Source organism: Coregonus clupeaformis, chromosome 4 (genome assembly GCF_020615455.1).
Source record: "Coregonus clupeaformis isolate EN_2021a chromosome 4, ASM2061545v1, whole genome shotgun sequence".
NCBI lineage: Eukaryota > Metazoa > Chordata > Actinopteri > Salmoniformes > Salmonidae > Coregonus > Coregonus clupeaformis.
Genome location: NC_059195.1, coordinates 4,754,334 through 4,773,543, shown reverse-complemented (window position 1 = coordinate 4,773,543; position 19,210 = coordinate 4,754,334). Strand labels below are relative to the sequence as shown.

Genomic DNA, 19,210 nt, shown 5'->3' with positions numbered 1-19,210 from the left:
GGGAACACTAAACCTATAAAAGTGTGTAGTAATTTAGTATTTCGTTTTTTAAAGATTATTTCTCAATGATATGAAAGATACGTTCCTTATGTTTCCAAATCCGTACCGCAAGCGATGCGGTCAGAAGATACCTTCATGAATAGACACTAAAGGTAGTTCGCTTCTATGAATGGGCTAGATGGATTGTACAGAATCATACATGTTGTATGCTGAGTTTTCAAACTAGTTTTCTTGAGAAGAGGCCTATTTAAAACCTCATGAGTAAGCATTTCACTGTAAAGTCCTCAGCTGTTGTATTCGGGTTGTATTCGGTGCATGTGACCAATACAATTTGATTTGAATTAATTGACTGGTGCTTGATTTCGGGGACTAAGCCGTATTAAAAAAGATATAACTTCATAATACATACTATTGACTTCTATCCCATTATAGCAAATATAGGCGAATGATCGCTTCAAGTGGTCAGCTCAGGAGGTTTTACATTTTTGCATGGGAAAACCTAATCCACCAATTACTGCACGTGGCGCCACTGGTGTTCTGAACAGGATAACCATCAGTTTAGAACGGGCACTCGGCTCAAGGGTGTACCTATGAGGTATCAGCAGGGGCACAAAAATAATTATCTCGTAGCTAACACACAAGTTCAACCGAATGAAGTGCTGGTACAATACTATTTCTTCAAAGAAATACAGTCTCCGGAGACCAAAAACAACAATTCTGCAAAATGTGCTCATGTGGTAGAGTGTTTACAGCTTTGATTGATTGATGTTAGCTAGCAGTGGGTTAAAAAGGAAAACAACAGGTTATTTTAGTGGGGAGTTTGTCAAAGCAGCACAACAGAGCTAGCTGTTTTTCCATTCACTGTTAACTGGGTTTCAGTCATTGGCATCACCGCCTGTGATACTGCAGTTTAGTTGAATATCGATTAAAACTGTTTCTCAAATGTTCATTACTAATAATGTATTATTAATAATAATGATAGATTAAAACTAGATTAAATCTAGTGTCCTCTAATGCCCTAAGGAGCGGGCCGTCATTGACATTGCAGCTCAACTTGTGTTGCTAACAAACACATTTGATTTGCCTGTCTTCTCCCACAGTCACCACAACCATAGTATCCACTGGCGGAGAAAAGAGGGATGTGGTTTTCCTCATTGACGGCACAACAGCTGTGCGCAGCGAGTTCCCTGCCATCCGTGACATGATCGGGAGGGTCGTGGAAAAGCTGGACGTGGGTCTGGATCGGGTCAGGGTGTCAGTGGTGCAGTACAGTGACGACGCCAAGATGGAATTCCTCCTGAACGAGCACTCCACCAAAGACGAGGTCCGCCAGGCCACGAGGAATCTTCGGAGCAGGGGTGGAAACCGTCTGAACACTGGCCGTGCCCTCGAATGGGTCTCCAAGAACATCTATCAGAGATCAGCCGGTAGCCGCATCGAGGAGGGTGTGCCTCAGTTCCTCATTCTAGTCACGGGGGGAAAGTCCAACGATGACGTCTCTGGACCAGCCAACCAGCTGAAGATCAACATGGTTGCCCCTCTAGCCATCGGGGCAAAGAATGCCAACCCTGACGAACTGAGGCAGATCTCCCTGAAGCCGGAGTTCGCCTACTCCATTAACAACTTCGGGCAGCTTCCAAGAGTGGAGCAGCAGCTTATTGCTTCAGTCAACACCATGACCACCACTGACATCTTTGTTCCTCCTGTTTTGGATATTGGTAAGAGATTTTAGATTATTTAACCCAATGCAGTTTCTAAATAGTGCTGACCCATCAAATATATTTTTGAATGTAGCTTGGTTTCCATCCAATTAGCGACAGGTTTTAATTGGAATATTCTAAAATCTGCATAAAACAATATGAACATTTTCCCACCAGAGATGTGTTTCCATCAAACTGACTTATTGCAGATAAAAGGCTGTACGTGGTGACATAGTGCACATAAAAATTACCTTTGCGGTTAAATTCCCATGTACCAAATAAAAGATACAAGTTAAATGGTTTTCCATCGCATTTTCAACTCTACTGATGGTTTTGTAACAAAACAAAATACGTTATATAGTGAATGTGTCCACTCTGGTCTTGGCACGTGCGCTCTAGCCAACAGCTCCCAGATACAGTGCAGGTAGGCTACCTACATGATCAGATTATTATGGATAAGAGCGAGATTATTTTTATTTGTCAAACGGCAGCCAAGCATCTATCATCATGTCACCAGAATAAGACCCTCGATATTTATTGGAAAGGAGCATCAAGCTCATCACTGTGTACTTTCACCACCCTGTGAAGTTAATTTATTTCATCTGTAGCCTAATAAATCAAATCAAATCATGCTTTCCCAAGTCGTAGTGGAAGGAACACACAACATATCATCTCGTGACTCCAAGTTTACTTTTGATATGATGGTTATTATATCAATATTTGCGCATAAAGGTAAACTTACACATCCATTTCTCACATAATTCAATTTACAGACACAAAAAGATCCCACATTGTCTAGCGTATTTTGTTTTGTCGACATTTGGAAAGTCTACCGACAAAATAGCTGTTTCCATCAAGCCTGTTCTGACATGTTTTATCCGACATGTACTTTACTCGCATAAAAAGGTTGGATGGAAACCTGTTTTCTATGCTTTGTATGATATCACCTCAACTGTTACAATCCGCTTTGTTTACATTTTAAATACATTTTTGCCAACATAAAAAGTGAAACAACACCTGCTTGACTTCTTCTTCTGTTCTACTTTTCAGCTAACCTCAACATGGGGAGAAAGGACATAATCTTCCTCATCGACGGCTCGGACACCACAGGGTCCAATGGCATCGCCCACATCCGTGACTTCATCCTCAACATCGTTCAGCAGCTGGATGTGCAACCTGACCAGGTTCGGGTCGCTGTCGTCCAATACTCCGACAAGGTCAAGACGGAGTTCTCTCTCAACTCCCACAACAACAAGCCAGCTGTGCTCTCTGCCATCAAAAGACTACGCCAGCAGGGTGGCAGATCGTCCGATCTGGCCGAAGCCATCGAGTATGTGATCAGGAACGAGCTGAAAGCCTCGGCAGGTGTCCGGCTTGCGGAGGCCTCCCAGCATCTGGTGGTCCTCACCGGCGGAAGGTCCCCCACTGACGTGTCTGTGTACGGCCCTCTGCTCAAAGGCTCCCGGGTTAACTGCATTGGCATTGGTGCTGGCGGAGCAGACTCCAGGCAGCTCAACCAGATTGCCACCAGCTCTGCTGATGTTCTCCAGGTACCCACTTTCCCCGGCTTGCCTACCATTAAGGAGAGGTTCATTGCCAGGCTCAATGGGACAATCCCTGAGGAGGCCCCTACAGAAATTGACGACCCAAGTAAGTGAAACCACACATCAATACATTCTCGCCTTATTCTGTATAAGAAGTGTACTGATGAATACCAAATAATAGCCAAATAAATACTGTAGATAGTATTCAACATGACACCTATCTCTTTCTCTGTATCCCTTTCCGTCGCTCTCTCTCTCTGTTTTCTCTCTTTCTCTCAACTTCAGGCCTCCCTAAAGCCAAGGTTGCTGACATCGTGTTCTTGGTGGATGGCTCCATCAACCTTGGCAAGGACAACTTCAAGGAAGTTATGGAGTTTATTCTGAACCTTATAGACCTCTTCTTCACCGAGCGTGACAACCTGCAGATTGGCCTGGCGTACTATGCCACCGACGTCACCGATGTCTTCTACCTCAACACCTACAAGACCAAGGACGACATCATCAGCGCCCTCAGTCGCATTGAGTACAAGGGTGGCCGCAGGATCAACACGGGCGCTGCCATTCGCCATGTGCAGGAGAACCACTTCATCAAGGATAAAGGCAGCAGGAAGGATGAGGGCATCCCCCAGATCCTGATGATCGTCACCGGTGGAAGGTCATCCGACGATGGCAAGACTGCCGCTCTGGGGTTGAAGGCCACTGGCGTGCGCATCTACGCCGTTGGCGTGGGCGACATTGAGGACGAGTTGAACAACCTGGCGAGCGAGGCTTCCACGGTGGCCAGGGCAAGCACGTTCTTGGAGCTCTCTGAGCTCAACGAGCAGATCCTGGAGACATTGGACGACGAGGTGAAGGGAATCAAGCTGTGCACTGGCGTGAGCCAGGAACCCTCAAAAGGTAAGGACCACAGATATTTTACCCTATCTTTCCCGTAGTGTTGGTGTTAGGAGGACATATCTTGGCAGATGTACTTCACTTCCTCATGCTTGTTTTACTTACATCCTTTACTTTCATATAGAACATTGATAAAAAAATTGCTATGCTTTAGAATGACTCAGGTAATAGGAGACAGCATATCGATTGTAAACATCTGGTAATCATCTACATTACAAGTCATGGTACAGAGAAGCTCTAAACACCAACCACCAACCAACCTCCCCGTATCTTCTCTCTCTCTCTTTCAGCCTGCAGTCTGGAGGTGTTGGTGGGCTTCGACGTGTCCTCGCAGAACATCTTCCAGGCCCAGAGGATCCTGGAGTCCAAGATGGGTGCCATCCTCCAGAGGATCACCAAGATGACGGGCATCAGTTGCTCGTCGGGCCAGATCCCCTCAATCCAGGTGGGCATCCTGGCCATGGATACTGCCTCGGAACCTGTCCACCTGGAGTTCACGGACAACGCCGACATGCTGTTTGAGGCATTCCGGGCCCTGCGCAATCGCGGCCCCTATGTCCTCAATGCCAAGACCATCGCCGCATACGGTTCGAGGTTCAAAAGCCGAGCCGCGGACGCAGTCAAGGTGTGTCTGCCTGTCTCTTTTTTTTAAATAAATGTAATTCATATCTTCACACACAGGGAACGGTGTGAGTAGAGTAGATTGAAGTCTGTAATTTAGCTTTTTTGGTTAAGTTTGACTTGAGACTAAAGCAAACCAATTGAAACAAATGCCATTCATGATTAGTCAAATGAATTGATTGCCCCCCCACGCACAGGTTGTGATCCATCTGACTGACGGTCTGGATGGCCAGTATAATGAAATGAAGAGACGGGTTGAAGAACTTAAGATTTCAGGTGAGGATAAGTGTTATGGCTGGATTATTGGATTGTTATGGTTGTTGAAACTACTGAGAAAGATCCTGGACAAAGGGAATTAAATATGTGTTTTGTGCCATGCTAGGTGTGAACAGCTTCATCCTGGTGGGTCTGGAGCGGGTACCCAGGTTTGAGGAGGCCGTGCTGCTGGAGTTTGGCCGTGGCTTCAGGTACACCAGACCCCTCCGAGTCAATGTCATGGACCTGGACTACGAGCTTCTGGAGGAACTGGTGAGTGCTGTCACTGTCACTCACTACAGAAACGTTAAATGTTCTCGTACTTATACCTGTACCATACAGTCCAACTCAGCCATGTGACCCAACTTTGCCACACAAATTATTTTAGGAAAGAACCTGGAGAAAGACTAAGGACTAATCTACAGTATGACACATTGAACATTAGGAAGACAATTGAAGTCACAGTCAAGTCACAGATATGCAGTTTAGGATTGAGTGGACAATCAGCCAATTTTGGCTGTACACAGAACAACTTTTTGTCCCATCTTAAATTCCAACTTTACATTTATTCCAATTTTCAGGACAACATTGCTGAGAGGGAGTGCTGCGCAGTGCCATGCAAATGCACCGGCACAAGGGGAGACCGAGGAGCAGTCGGGCTTGGAGGACCCAAGGTTACTAATGTTCTTTGTTATTATTACTTGAACTTAAGTACTGTATACTAATGTACATTCTTAGAAAAAAGGGTTCCAAAACGGTTAATCGGCTGTCCCCATAGGATAACTATTTTTGGTTCCAGGTAGAACCCTCTGTGGAAAGGGTTGTACATTTAACCCAAAAGGGTTCTACCTGGAACCAAAAGGGTTCTAACTGGAAAAAAAAATAGTTATTCAAATGGTTTTCCTATGGGGACAGCCGAATAACCCTTATTGGTTCTAAATATATGTTTCTTTCTAAGAGTATACTTAAGTGTGTAAAAATGTGTAGGAAAATATTTCTATAGAAGATGAAAGGCCTTGTGAATGACTATTATGATGAGTTAGTTATACATTGGAGATATATGCATAATATGCTTCTTATCTTGCAGGGCGGTCCAGGTGGAGCAGGCGGAGCAGGTCATCCCGGAGATGAGGGAGGACCCGTAAGTCAGATTTCTGTTCATATCTGAAACATATTTAACCTTACAAACATATGTTCAGCTTTCTTCCTGTATTCTTTAGTATGACTGTACCCTCAGGCCACACTATGCACCTGCTCTGAAGTTGAATAATAATAATAATAATAGTTGGATTTACAGTATATAGTGCCTTTCCGATGCTTAAAGTGCTGTAACACATTGCTACACATTGCACCACCAATGTGTAGCACCCTAGGGTGATGAACGGCAACCATCATCAATCTCAATGCTATTCGATGTTTTGTAACATGACATCTCTCTCTTCTCATCCTGTGACAGGGAGACAGAGGTCCTCCTGGTGTCAATGGAACTCAAGGTTTCCAGGGCTGTCCTGGACAGAGGGGCATCAAGGTAAGTACACATTTTGCACTACTGTATCAATCAAAAGGTTAATTGATGTGAAATCGTAATGGAATGTAATATATTTTTGCATAAAATATGTAAAAATGTATCCCTCTTTTTTCTCTTGATCAGGGTGGTCGTGGGTACTCTGGAGAAAAGGTGAGTTTTTTTCAATTGAAAAATCACTACTTTTGTTCAAATGATAATAGATAACCCCCAACAACCCTTGTCTTCTGTCAGGGTGAATTTGGAGAGATCGGCCTGGATGGCATAAACGGAGAAGAGGTAAGAAAAACGTAATTTATTTTACAATAAGATTTTTTTTACTATGGCATGTGCTGAAAATGTATCCTAAAGTTGGAAGGTCATACAGAACTTCACGCGAACAGTTACAGCTTTTGACATATTGGCTTCATGTCAGAAGGGTTTTTGAAATCCTCCCTTTAATCCACAACCTTACAAAGCAAAATGTACTGTAAATCTAGCTTTGAATGCTTATGCTTACAAGACAGACACACGCTTGAATGTGTGGCTGACTGATTTATTCCTTTACCCCAGGGCAAGAGTGGAGTCGCTGGATCCCCAGGAGACAGAGGGAACCCTGGGAGAAGGGTGAGTCCTCATGTGGTCATTGTAACCTCATAAACATATTTTTTGGCTACTTTTCCATGCTTTCAATCATTTTCATTATTCTGATGTGCTTACCACTCAAAAATGTTTGTTTCTGTGTTCAGGGACCCAAAGGAACTAAAGGACAGGAAGGAGACATCGGGGACACCGGTATCAGAGGAGATCCTGTAAGTATCTTTTAACCTCTGAAATACAGTGCCGTAAGGGTTGGTGTGAGGTGTGACCCAGGTGCGGTGCAGGATAGACAGTAGGCAGTAGGCAGAGATGGTGAAACAAGGATCTTTACTGGTGGTCCCGAAGCCAGGATACAAAACAACGGACTTAACACGATAAAAGAAAGGTGGAGAAAATAAGTCTCCAAAAACAGTCTGACAGCCAAAATACGAAATAGTAACAGGGAGAACACTTCTCCAATCAGACACTGATTAGTACTGCTGAGCATAGAGAAACTAGCAGAGAAAACGGAGCAAGGGAACACAGGGAAGTGAGGGCATAAATACACAGGTGAACAGGTAGACACAGGTGACACCAATAGAATAATGATTAGTCCAGTCTGTGAGTAAGGAGTTGCCTAAGGTTGTCGGAGGATGACACCTAGTGGGTCGCTCCGGAACTGCGACCCCCTCCTGTAACACAGTACAGCCTGATTCCAGATTACATTTACATTTTACATTTTAGTAATTTAGCAGACACTCTTATCCAGAGCGACTTACAGGAGCAATTAGGTGCCTTGCTCAACAGATTAGTGCTTGTTTTCATTACAGAATGATTTCATTGAGGGCCAGGGATGGGAAAACTGATCCTGGTTCAATCGTCAGTTGGTATTACCTTATAATGATTGTAATGATTGGGATTCTTATGTTAGATATAACAGAGAAACAAACCAAACTAGTCAACAAAGTATTTTTGTAGTACATCATTAACAGCCAAACTGATTCTGACTCTGATTCCATTTGCTTTCTGTTTGCTAGGGAACCACAGGTCAAGATAACAATGTGGCTGGACCTAAAGGAGATCCAGGCGATGTTGGCCCAGTGGTAATGTCTTCCTCTCACCAAGCTAGAGTGTGAACTGCCTGTGGGGATTACAGTGTTTGTATAGGAAATGAACTATCAAGTATCCTTGTATTCTTGATGTTTTGTGTGCTGATTTTCATTTACACAGTGAGTAGGAGTGAGCATGTTCATCACTAATTTCCTGTTTAAGCCGTCACTTCCTGTTTCTTTCACTGGTGTCAATTCCTGTTACTGTCATTGATTTACTTTGTCTTGAATCCTAGGGAGAGCCAGGGGAGGATGGTAAGAAGGGAGGCCCCGGTGAACCAGGCAGGACGGTATGACCACTCTCTCTCTTCTTCTCTATTACTAAAAAAGGTGTTATCTGATATTTGGCATAATATTTATTTAAACCCAATAGTTCACTTACCTATGCACCACCACATTATGAGGTAACTCAGTAATAACAGTGGCTGTATAATTATTTTATTCCCTGTTTGGATTGAATTAGGGTTCTGATGGTAGAAGAGGCCCACCCGGACAAGCTGTAAGTGAACCCTGAACCTGACCTCTGAACATGCCCAGTCTTGATGCCTTGCATTAGCAAGCCTAATGTTGCATAACCAGGCTACATTACTGTACCTGCTATCAGGGTAGCCAGCCCTTCCACTTAGCATCCCCCTCTCCATTATTTTCTATGATCAAACTTAGCATATCTAGCTAGCGACTGTCTTTTACATACACTGGGCTGACTTAGCTAAGTGTTAGCTACTCAATTATCTACAGTAAACTCACTTAATCTAATCTCAACAAACTGATCATGTTTTACTGAGGTCTAATCATACACTGTATTTAACCGAAACATGGGTTTCTCCTATGTCATAGGGAAACCCTGGCAAACCCGGAGGTGATGGTGTGCAGGGAGAGCCTGGTATCGGAGGATCCAGAGTAAGTGCATCCATCCACTCTGTGTTTCTAGACTTGTTGACAGAACATTGTGTAGTTTGCGCTGTGCATGTTTATCCTCCCTTGCCAAAAAATCTATTACTGTCATTACACTTTTATTGGTATCAGTCATTACATGGCTTTTCTTGGTAGCCATGTTTATACTGAAGCTAAGTGGCTGAACTAAGTCCAACAGGCAATTGAACTTCAGATTCAAATCACACTCACTTTCTAACTATACACAGTTTTTTATCCACCAAATCTATTGGTCACTTTGATTCTACAGGAGACCAGTCTCTGATGTAGACGTGTGTTTGTGATGCTTTGTCCTATTCAGGGCCAAGCTGGACCAATCGGTGCACCTGGAACCAGAGGCGAGGACGGGAACCCTGGACCAAGGGTAAGTGAATTACCATAGCCATTTTAAATGTGGCACACTTCTGATATTGCGATAATGGCAGGTTCTGCAGCATGTTAGGACCTCAGTCTCTTCTTTGGATCAAGACATACAGATGTAGGATCTTAATTTGAGCCAGTTTGCTACAGCAGAAAAATTATCCTGCAGCAACAGGAAATGTGAATTATTATGTGGATTATAATTAATGGACATTTATTGTAGGGTTTGATAAATTTTTCGTTAGGGCAAATCAAGTCTGACATTTTAAAGTGGAAATGACAAACAAAAACATTCTCAGCAACAGAATTTGATTTGATTTGATTTGATTTGAAATATTTGACATCTGTAGGCTTCTCAAAGAAACTGTGCCAATATTACCCCCTAAAACTTTGGTCCTAGTTATAGTAGATTGTAGATCTATCTACCCATTCATCTTTTACCTAATTGTTTGTGCCACTGAGTGATGAATTACCATAGGGTTTTGTGTCCTCTGATATTAGACATTTTTTGTATGTTGACATTTAAGTTTGGACTTTGAGCTGTACTGCACAGCGCCATATAACTTGATGAAAAGGCATCTAATTGGGAATAACAGTAAACACAAGCAACGTGCGGTCGGAAAGAAACAACACTTGGAGGAAACGCAGACAAAAAGAATGCATGTGCCTCCCAGCTGACATACAGGAACAAAATGCTGACACTGTTAGCACACATTTTACATGTATCTGATATCAACAGTGTCTGTAGGAGTGAATCTGCTTTGTAATCATGAAATACGACAACAGACGTTGCTTCAGCATCGATGTAACCTGACAGTGCCATGGGTGTCAATGGTGAGAAGATTTTCTCTGATTTTTCTATGTTTTATTCAAGGGTCCAGGAGGAGCCCAGGGACCCCCCGGAGACAAGGGCAGGAGAGGAGCTCTTGGTCGCAAGGTACTGAACTGATCATCATTGGCATCGCTCTAGTCTAGCCTATGCCTCACAGTCATCCCAGACTTGTTTAGGTTACAGTATATTCACAATGGCCTAAGCCTTCCACTCTCCCGTTACTGGACACACATACACAGCCTATTAGAGTCAACACAGAATGCTCCCTAACAAAACATCCAGGCCCTGTGTCACATCTACTTCAAATAACGGGGGTGAATGCAATAAATCTGGAGGAAATCTCTGCGCGACTCAGAAGGAATGTTGTTTCGAAGTGTGCTCTCTCTCTCTTTCTCTCTCTTTCTCTGACTCTCTCTCTCCTCTCTGTCTCCGTCCCTCTCTCTCTCTCTCTCTCTCGCTCTCGCTCTCTCTCTCTCTCTCTCTCTCTCTCTCTCTCTCTCTCTCTCTCTCTCTCTCTCTCTCTCTCTCTCTCTCTCTCTCTCTCTCTCTCTCTCTCTCTCTCTCTCTCTCTCTCTCTCTCTCTCTCTCTCTCTCTCTCTCTCTCAATCTCTCTCTCTCTCTCTCTCTCTCTCTCTCTCAATCTCTCTGCTTCTTATTGTTTGTATATCTGTATCTTTATAGGGTGAGCCAGGAGAGGCCGGACCAAAAGGCATCGTGGGACCTCTGGGACCTCGTGGTGAGCCTGTAAGTCATTACATCACATCCTGTCAGCTCAACACAATTGACACCTAGGGAGGAGTAACAGACTGACTTTTAATCAGATCGTAGACTACATGAGGTCTACATACATTGAGATGATACAATAAATATACGTAATATATCATAATTTACAGTATGTTATTGGAGTTGGAATCATCTTTTTGCCTTCTTATCCTATGAAGTGGATACATTTATGAGATTAATTGTTTCTATTGTAGCCCTATGACATGTCCTTAATATGAGCCCAGGCTTGTGACAGTGTGACACTTTGATTGCATCCAGATTCTCTACTCTTCTCCTGAAGTGTGCACTTGCACCCTCCCCACCACAGATTTAAGCATTGGATTAGTGTAAGTAAGCAATAAACATTGGCTGTAGGGTTTCCACCAATGTTAAAGGGATAGTTCACCCAAATTACCCTGTAAGCAGTCTATGGACAAGGTAAGACAGAAATCCATGCTTTGGTTTTGTTAACCTGGCCACGGTCCAGTGTTAAATGTGGTCCTCTGTAGCTCAGCTGGTAGAGCACGGTGCTTGAAACGCCAAGGTAGTGGGTTCGATCCCCGGGACCACCCATACACAAAAATGTATGCACGCATGACTGTAAGTCGCTTTGGATAAAAGCGTCTGCTAAATGGCATATTATTATTATTATTATATTTTAAATCCATGAGATGGAGTGTGCAAGTACACACTTCAGGAAACGGGCAGAGAATCGGGACTCAACTTTAGACATCCTCCAGGCTCTTGGGCCTCCTGATGGCAATCTGGACATCACAGTCATGGCCAGTTCAAAGAGCAGAAAGATGTATGTCTGTCTCTGAACTCCTCTCACTTCTTAGAACCTGGAGCATGTGTCTTTAATCTCTTAACTGGTATCATTTTACTGAAGGGCTCCCTAATGCCATACATTCTGTCTCGTTTCATCAGCTTCTTACGTGATCTGTCCCAATGCAATGAGTTAGTACATGGTACTAGTGCATGGTGTCCTGGGACTGTATTGATCAGTTTAGATCAGTGCATATAGTTATATTTCTCAACTATTATCTGTCTGTACATTAGACCTGGGTTCAAATAGTATTTGACAGCTTTATTTCAAATACATTGAGTGTTTGCTTGTCTGCCTTGAGTGCCAGATGGGTGGGGTTTTAACTTTTGGGACCATACCATTGGACCATTCCTTTGCGCCAGGCAAGCTCAATCAAGTGCAGCTAAAGTATTTGAAAGATTTTGAATACTATTTGAACCCTGGTCAGCTGTACATAGTGACATTGTTCATTATTTAGCACACATGATACTGTTAGCTAACTATAAGATTGGGTCATTCACTTTGCAGTAAGCTCAGTATTCTCTTCTTACAGGGCGAAGATGGTCGAGATGGATTTGGTATCGCAGGGCCCAAAGGAAGAAAGGTAAATAATCATACATTTGACAAAATACAATATGTCTCTGTGTCCTTCATATTCATCTGTACTAGTTAATTAATGTCATCATGTTGTATGTAATGTTGTCTCCAGCTGGAGCAGCCTACTACTAATATCCAACAAATTCAACCAATCAATCAATACATCAATGTTCTATGTTATAATGAGTTTGCATGTCTTAAATTGCCATTATCAACCATTGCGCAAATGAACTGACAAGTGTCTTCCTTACAGGGTGATGAGGGCTTCCCAGGATTCCCAGGACCAAAGGTAATGTCAAGAACATCATCACTGTCACAGCTTATTCAGTTCAATTCAAGGATTGTTGAAATGAAGAAAAGCACGCTGTTTCACTCAAATGATCTCAGGTGGTAATATAACCTCTCTGTAGAGAGTAGCCTCTCTCCAATTGAGCACTTATGATACACGGGTTGTGTTCATTACGTCACACTGCAAAATGTTTTGCCATGAAAAACGAAAATGAGCATTTCATATTGGTCAAATTCAGATAGGTGTCTGTCTTATTGTTCCCTGTGATGGTTCCCACACTGATGTTTCTGTCACCATACAGGGAGCGGCAGGTGATGGCGGAACCAATGGCGGACCAGGACCCATAGGAAACCGTGGCCAGAGGGTGAGTGCTTTAGCTGGGGTGGCAGACTGGGATGAGGGGTGCTGTGTGCTCTGGGTGTTTCTTAACTGATATTATAACTAAAACAACCACTGTGATATGTGGTTGTTTTACCTACCTTGGTTGAATGCACTGACTGTAAGTCGCACTGGCTAAGAGTGTACATATTACTGTACATATTACTTCAACTACCTCAACTAGCCAGTGCCCCCGCACATTGACTCTGCACCGGTACCGCACTGTATATATAGCCTCCCTACTGTTATTTTATTTTACTTCTGCTCTTTTTTTCTCAACACTTTTTTTTTGTTGTTATTTTATTTTACTTTTTTATTAAAAATAAATGCACTGTTGGTTAAGGGCTGTAAGTAAGCATTTCACTGTAATGTCTGCACCTGTTGTACTCGGCGCATGTGGCCAATTGATTTCATTTGATTTGAGTGTCTGCTAAATGACCAAATAGAAATGTAAAAATTTCAAGGTAGAATGTACCATACAGTATGGGTAAATGAAATCATTCTAAAATATTTGACTTTTAATGCTGTTGTATTGCTGTTCTAGGGTGTTTCAGGGGAAATCGGTACTCCAGGTCAAAAGGGAGAGGTTGGATACCCCGGGCCTTATGTAAGCACTGACTTTTACAGTGGGTCCCTTTCTCAGACTCATATTTAATCCTGGTCCTGGACTGAAAAGCACTTTCAATGGAGATTCTCCACTTTTAGTCCAGTAGTAGGCTTAATCTGGATCCAGGAAACCAGCAGCATGTGTTCACAACACTATATAAACTTCATATAATCTCATTGGCTCTGCATAATACTCCATAACTGCATAGAGATTAATTGATAGTCATGACTTTATAGTCTAAGACATTATTATATATTTACCCATGAAATGAAATATCATGACCTCCCACATAATGTCACATTATAAAATCACCATACGTAATTCTGTAACATTCACAGTCTTTGGAGGATTGCCTGGTAGAATATGTATTGTATATAACATCATTACAAACCATTCATTGTTTATATAATGGACACAAAAAATGGTGTTGTTATCTGGAGCAGTGCCAGGCCTGAGAGCATAGCCTAGTGCTTTGTCTCCTTCCAGCTGTGTCCATTTGTTCAACTCTGCTGTTTGTCTTCCCACAGGGCCAGAAAGGACCAAGAGGACCTGGCGTTGTGGTAGGAATCCATTTATCAGACAGAAGACATTTTGTATAGGAAAATTGACCAAAGTTTACATGTGTGGAATATCTACAGTACAATGTCTTAATATCGGTTTGAAATTGTCCTTTTTTCTCCTTAGCAATGTGACCTGGTGAAGAAAATCAGAGACAACTGTCGTAAGTATAAAATGCTTACACTGATCAGCATGTAATATACCTTATTTAACGTATTAATTGGCGCCGGAACCGTATGTTGTGTAAACCCACCTTAGATACACACTGCATAACCGACCTCCCTCCCCTGGCCCCACCACTTCAACATTTATTGACATATGAGTATGAATGCCCCTAAACTTGTTTTCTTTTTCTTTTTATTCTCAGCTTGCTGCTATGGTCAGCAGGAGTGCCCTCTCTACCCCACCGAGCTGGCCTTCGCCCTTGACGTTTCCGATGGCGTGGGTCGGCCCGCCTTCAACAACATGCGTGACGCCGTGCTCCGCCTAGTCGGCAACATCACCATCTCCGAGAGCAACTGCCCGCGCGGCGCCCGCGTGGCCCTCACCCTCTACAACAACGAGGTGACCACCGAGATACGCTTTGCTGATGTGCTGAAGCGCCGCTCCCTGGTGCAGCGCGTGGAAGGCCTGCAGGCATTACAGACGCGCAAACAGCGCAGCCTGGAGACGGCCATGAACTTCCTGGCGCAGAACACCTTCAAGAGGGTGCGCAGCGGCTTCCTCATGAGGAAGGTGGCCATCTTCTTTGTCAACGGGCCAGTGAAGGATCAGCGGGCGGTCAGCGCCGCGGCCCTCCGCCTCTACGACTCCGGCATCGCCTCTGTGTTCCTGGTCAACAAAGAGGATGGCCAGCTCACCAGAGCTCTGAAGGTAATGCAAAGGATGCAGAAATAGACCCCTCTTACATAGGGTAAAGTTTTGCTCTGATACCATAACACAAAGTAGGGAATAATTTGGGCTTTGCTCCATTGTCTACACTATCATAGTACTTAGAAGGAAGCAATGTATTGGCATGCAATGTGGAAGTATAGATATTGGAATGTAGCTGGTACCTGAAAGCAGTGAACAACACTTAAAAATGAAATTACAGAGATTTCTCATTGTCAGCTGACCTGGCCATGATTTTGAATTGTTATTGCCTCCTCCCTGTGTGTCAGATGAACAACACTGGGTCAGCACTGGGTCAGGTGATCGTACTGCCCAATCCCGGAAGTGCACAGTACAACTCTGCTATCAAAAAGGTCATGAGCTGCCACATCTGCCTGGGTAAGAGCTTTTCTCATATCCTCAGAGATTGACTTCACACAAATGCTGCATTGAATTGTTATAAAAATTGATATCCAACACCCAATACATTGTGCATTCTTGTGTTCTACATTTTGAATGGAACACTATTTATTTATGAGGGTGTAACTGATTTGTTCACACTTTCTTTCTGATCATGATTATTATATTGTAAGCTTATTGGATGCACATTGCTTCTTGGTGCCATTGACAGTTGCATACAAAACGAAAATAGCTTTCCAAACAAATCCAGTGAGACATAACATGCAAAATGCTTGAGACAATTTCTGTGTTCCTTTATTCTCCAGACTCCTGCGCTCCAGATCAAATGTGTGACTACGTCCCCCCTCAACAGTCGAGAGACAGGAGGTCCTCCACCACCGATGTGGACATTGACATGGCCTTCGTCATGGACAGCTCCGAGACCACCTACCCCACTGTCTTCACCGAGATTAAACGCTACATTGTGCACATCGTAGAGCAGCTGGAAGTCTCGTCAGAACCCGTGGCATCCATCCACCACGCCCGTGTGGCCGTAATCCAGCAGGCACCCTACGAGTTCCTGCACAACGGTAGCGGCTCGCCAATCCGCGTGGACGTGGGCCTGACCGACCACCGCTCGGCCCAAGACATCCGCAACTTCCTGCTGGACAAAACGCCCCAACTGGAGGGCGGGCGGGCGCTGGCGGCAGCCATCGAGCACACGGTGGAGCAGGTGTTTGAGAGGGCGCCCCACCAGCGCGACCTCAAGGTGCTGACATTGTTTGTGACAGGCCCAGTGGAGGAGGATGAGGAGCGGATGGTTGCCGTGGCCACCGAGGCCAAGTGCAAGGGCTATTTCTTGGTCATCCTCGGTGTTGGCGAGAAGCTGGGTGCTGGGGACGCCCGCGTGCTGACTCGCATGGCCAGTGAGCCCTCCGACGTCTTCTTCAAGAGGCTGACCAGCACCTCGCACTTCTATGACAAGCACATTCAGAACTTTGGCCGACTGCTGCCCAAGTATCTCAGCAGTAAGTGCATTCTTTCACACCGTTGCTATCTTTTGAGTACTTGTTAGATTTATGTCCACCTTTATTCACTGATAACAGGTTTTTCATAGAAAAAGCTAATTCAATAATTAGATTGAATGCACATACTTGTCGACACATTGACAGTCGTTCTGGTTGACATTGTGGAAACCACTTACAAACACCTGTAATGGCCTTTTAGTCAGGTTGATACTGTAGGTAAACATTGTCCTTTTCCTCTTGTGTCTGCAGTTGAGAACGCTTTCTACATGTCCCCTGAAGTCTCCAAAAACTGTCACTGGTACCAGAGTGACCAGCCATTCCCCAAGTTCCCCTTCCCCAAGTCACACCACAGCCAAGAGTGAGTATTCAGATCATGTTACATGATATATGATACATTTGTATAATATTTATGACATTGTTCATCATGATTGTCATGTAAATCACTATACTTTATGTATTGGTAGAATTCAGAGGTTGGTGACTTTAAACATTTTGAAGAATGGGAGACCCACATTATAGGCACGGACTGCAAAGAGACAACAAAGCGTGCTTCAAAAATCGTCAAAGACAAATTATTTTAACCTCAAACATTTAATAAAGACATTTATAGTAAAATATATAATGGGGAATGGGAATGAGAAGGCTCCTTACACAGTGTTGGGAAGGGATCACAGCAGTGATTGAATTAGGGTATGAGGCATGAGTTGAGGTGTTCAGAGGCTTGACTTCAGTGTAGGAGAGGGGTTGAGGTGTTCAGAGGCTTCAGTGCAGGACAGGCTCATCATGGATGGATGGTGTTGGATAAGAGCTCAACTCTTCCACTGAGGGCAGGACAGGATTTGACTGGGAAGACAAACAACAAGAACACAACACAGTTAGACAAAATAACTAAGAATGAGTTAGTCCAAGCAAGGAGTAAAATCATTGATGTGTATGTTGTCAGGAATCATGAATTTGTCCAAGGTGTGGAAATGCTGGATACAAGGATAAGGCGAACAAATTCTATATTTTAAAAGGTTTAATAGACAAACATACAGACAGACAGACAGACATGTGCACCAGGAGACAGACACGATCCTCTGAAGAGTCTCGCATTGATGTGTAATAATGTGATTGTGTTTGTGTATGTGATTGACTCTACATACAGTAATGAGAGAATGTTGACAGGGCTACTCACAGTGCTTGGATATGAAACATTCAATGTGCCAGTGGATGAGAGGGCACATGAGACATGGCTTCAGTTCATATCAAAGAGTTGACACTAGTAGTGGAGTAGTCATCCCCTCTTAATCAGAGAACAGGAGGGAATTTAGCTTTAAATACAAATAGAAGATTAATTCCATTACAGTAGCGCCATCATAGGTTTGTGCAACAAGTTTCTCCATTAAGTTAAACGCAGACATCTAAGAATTAACAATGTCAAACACAGACTGCACATTTCACCCACATCAAAGTAGCCCAAAAAACTTTCCTGAATAAAGCCCTGATCATCCACATACCTGATGATAACTAACTGAGTGACAGCTGATGTCTGTGGTTTCATCCATTTGCCATGCGAAAAAATCTCTTTTTTAATCTCACTTTTAATAGTTGATGCGATGGAAGCTGTCAAATCATTCTGAATTGATTTTGACAATCCAGAGAAGACAGTAGAAACGTCCATATGCTCAGCAAGTAAAGCATCATAATGTGCAATTACCTCTGCAAGCTCCTTATTAGCGGAACTTTCCCTGCCCTTGTTAGCGGAACTTTCCCTCTCATTGTGCCCCCTTGCTTCCTCCCGCAACGAGCCATTGTTTACAATGGCCAACTCTTACATGCCCAAAAATGCAGTATCCCTGTTTCTTCTTACCTTCTTGTTGTGTTGTGCAGTTTGAAGATGCAGACCTTCATCCATTACATGATCGATACAGCTTGTTCCCAGAAGCTTGAATCTGATCTGGGCAATGAAAGGGGTTCTTCAATAAGAAATCCACTTCATTGTCAATAGCGTTAGCTAGCCATTCTGTCTGAAAAAACTGCGCTCTGGTAGCTAGCTAGCTAGCTAGCTAGCTAACTACTTGCTACTGAAGTTAGCAGGGCAAATTGAAATAAATGGCACTAACTCTAAATATTGTTCTAAATCCAAGAAAACTAAATATAATCTACCTCCTCCGTCTCCTGTAGTTTGAAGAAACTAATTTGAATTGAATAATTTTCTAAAAAAAAATCAACTATCACTTTTCACTATCTCAATCTCAATCTGTCCAACAATGTCACCAACTCACCAAGCTTCTAAACCACACATGCAAATTAATAGGTTTATTCTCTGATCCTTTGATTGGATGGACAACGTGTCAGTTCATACACCAAAGGCTTTGATTGGTTGTAGGACGTCATCTGGAAGTTGTCATAATTACCATAGGTCTATGGAAGGGGGTGAGGAGCATGAGCAATATATGTTTTGTATTGAAGTCAATGTAGCCAGAGGAGGAAGGAAAATAGCTGTCCTCCGGCTACAACCCTAGAGGGTGCTGTTGAAACTACTGTAGACCTTCATTGCAAAACAGTGTGTTTTATTCAGATATTTGGTGACATATATTTAAG

General features: G+C 43.4%; 1 protein-coding gene across 5 annotated transcripts in view; it reads left to right on the top strand.

The window, feature by feature from the left end:
• LOC121550741 (collagen alpha-3(VI) chain) overlaps positions 1-19,210 on the top strand; it is an 87,375-nt gene that overhangs the window by 53,946 nt on the left and 14,219 nt on the right. For all 5 annotated transcript variants that reach the window (XM_041863121.1, XM_041863116.1, XM_041863110.1 and 2 more), the window contains 30 exons: positions 1,101-1,718; positions 2,751-3,350; positions 3,530-4,141; positions 4,429-4,763; positions 4,957-5,035; positions 5,142-5,287; positions 5,596-5,688; positions 6,102-6,155; positions 6,471-6,542; positions 6,666-6,692; positions 6,774-6,818; positions 7,092-7,145; positions 7,268-7,330; positions 8,135-8,200; positions 8,443-8,496; positions 8,670-8,705; positions 9,044-9,106; positions 9,441-9,503; positions 10,374-10,436; positions 11,013-11,075; positions 12,452-12,502; positions 12,749-12,784; positions 13,086-13,148; positions 13,707-13,769; positions 14,297-14,329; positions 14,454-14,490; positions 14,695-15,200; positions 15,488-15,596; positions 15,923-16,624; positions 16,874-16,982. In XM_041863121.1, coding sequence (XP_041719055.1) covers positions 1,101-1,718; positions 2,751-3,350; positions 3,530-4,141; positions 4,429-4,763; positions 4,957-5,035; positions 5,142-5,287; positions 5,596-5,688; positions 6,102-6,155; positions 6,471-6,542; positions 6,666-6,692; positions 6,774-6,818; positions 7,092-7,145; positions 7,268-7,330; positions 8,135-8,200; positions 8,443-8,496; positions 8,670-8,705; positions 9,044-9,106; positions 9,441-9,503; positions 10,374-10,436; positions 11,013-11,075; positions 12,452-12,502; positions 12,749-12,784; positions 13,086-13,148; positions 13,707-13,769; positions 14,297-14,329; positions 14,454-14,490; positions 14,695-15,200; positions 15,488-15,596; positions 15,923-16,624; positions 16,874-16,982 — 4,915 coding nt within the window. The remainder of the gene's footprint in view (positions 1-1,100; positions 1,719-2,750; positions 3,351-3,529; positions 4,142-4,428; positions 4,764-4,956; positions 5,036-5,141; positions 5,288-5,595; positions 5,689-6,101; positions 6,156-6,470; positions 6,543-6,665; positions 6,693-6,773; positions 6,819-7,091; positions 7,146-7,267; positions 7,331-8,134; positions 8,201-8,442; positions 8,497-8,669; positions 8,706-9,043; positions 9,107-9,440; positions 9,504-10,373; positions 10,437-11,012; positions 11,076-12,451; positions 12,503-12,748; positions 12,785-13,085; positions 13,149-13,706; positions 13,770-14,296; positions 14,330-14,453; positions 14,491-14,694; positions 15,201-15,487; positions 15,597-15,922; positions 16,625-16,873; positions 16,983-19,210) is intronic.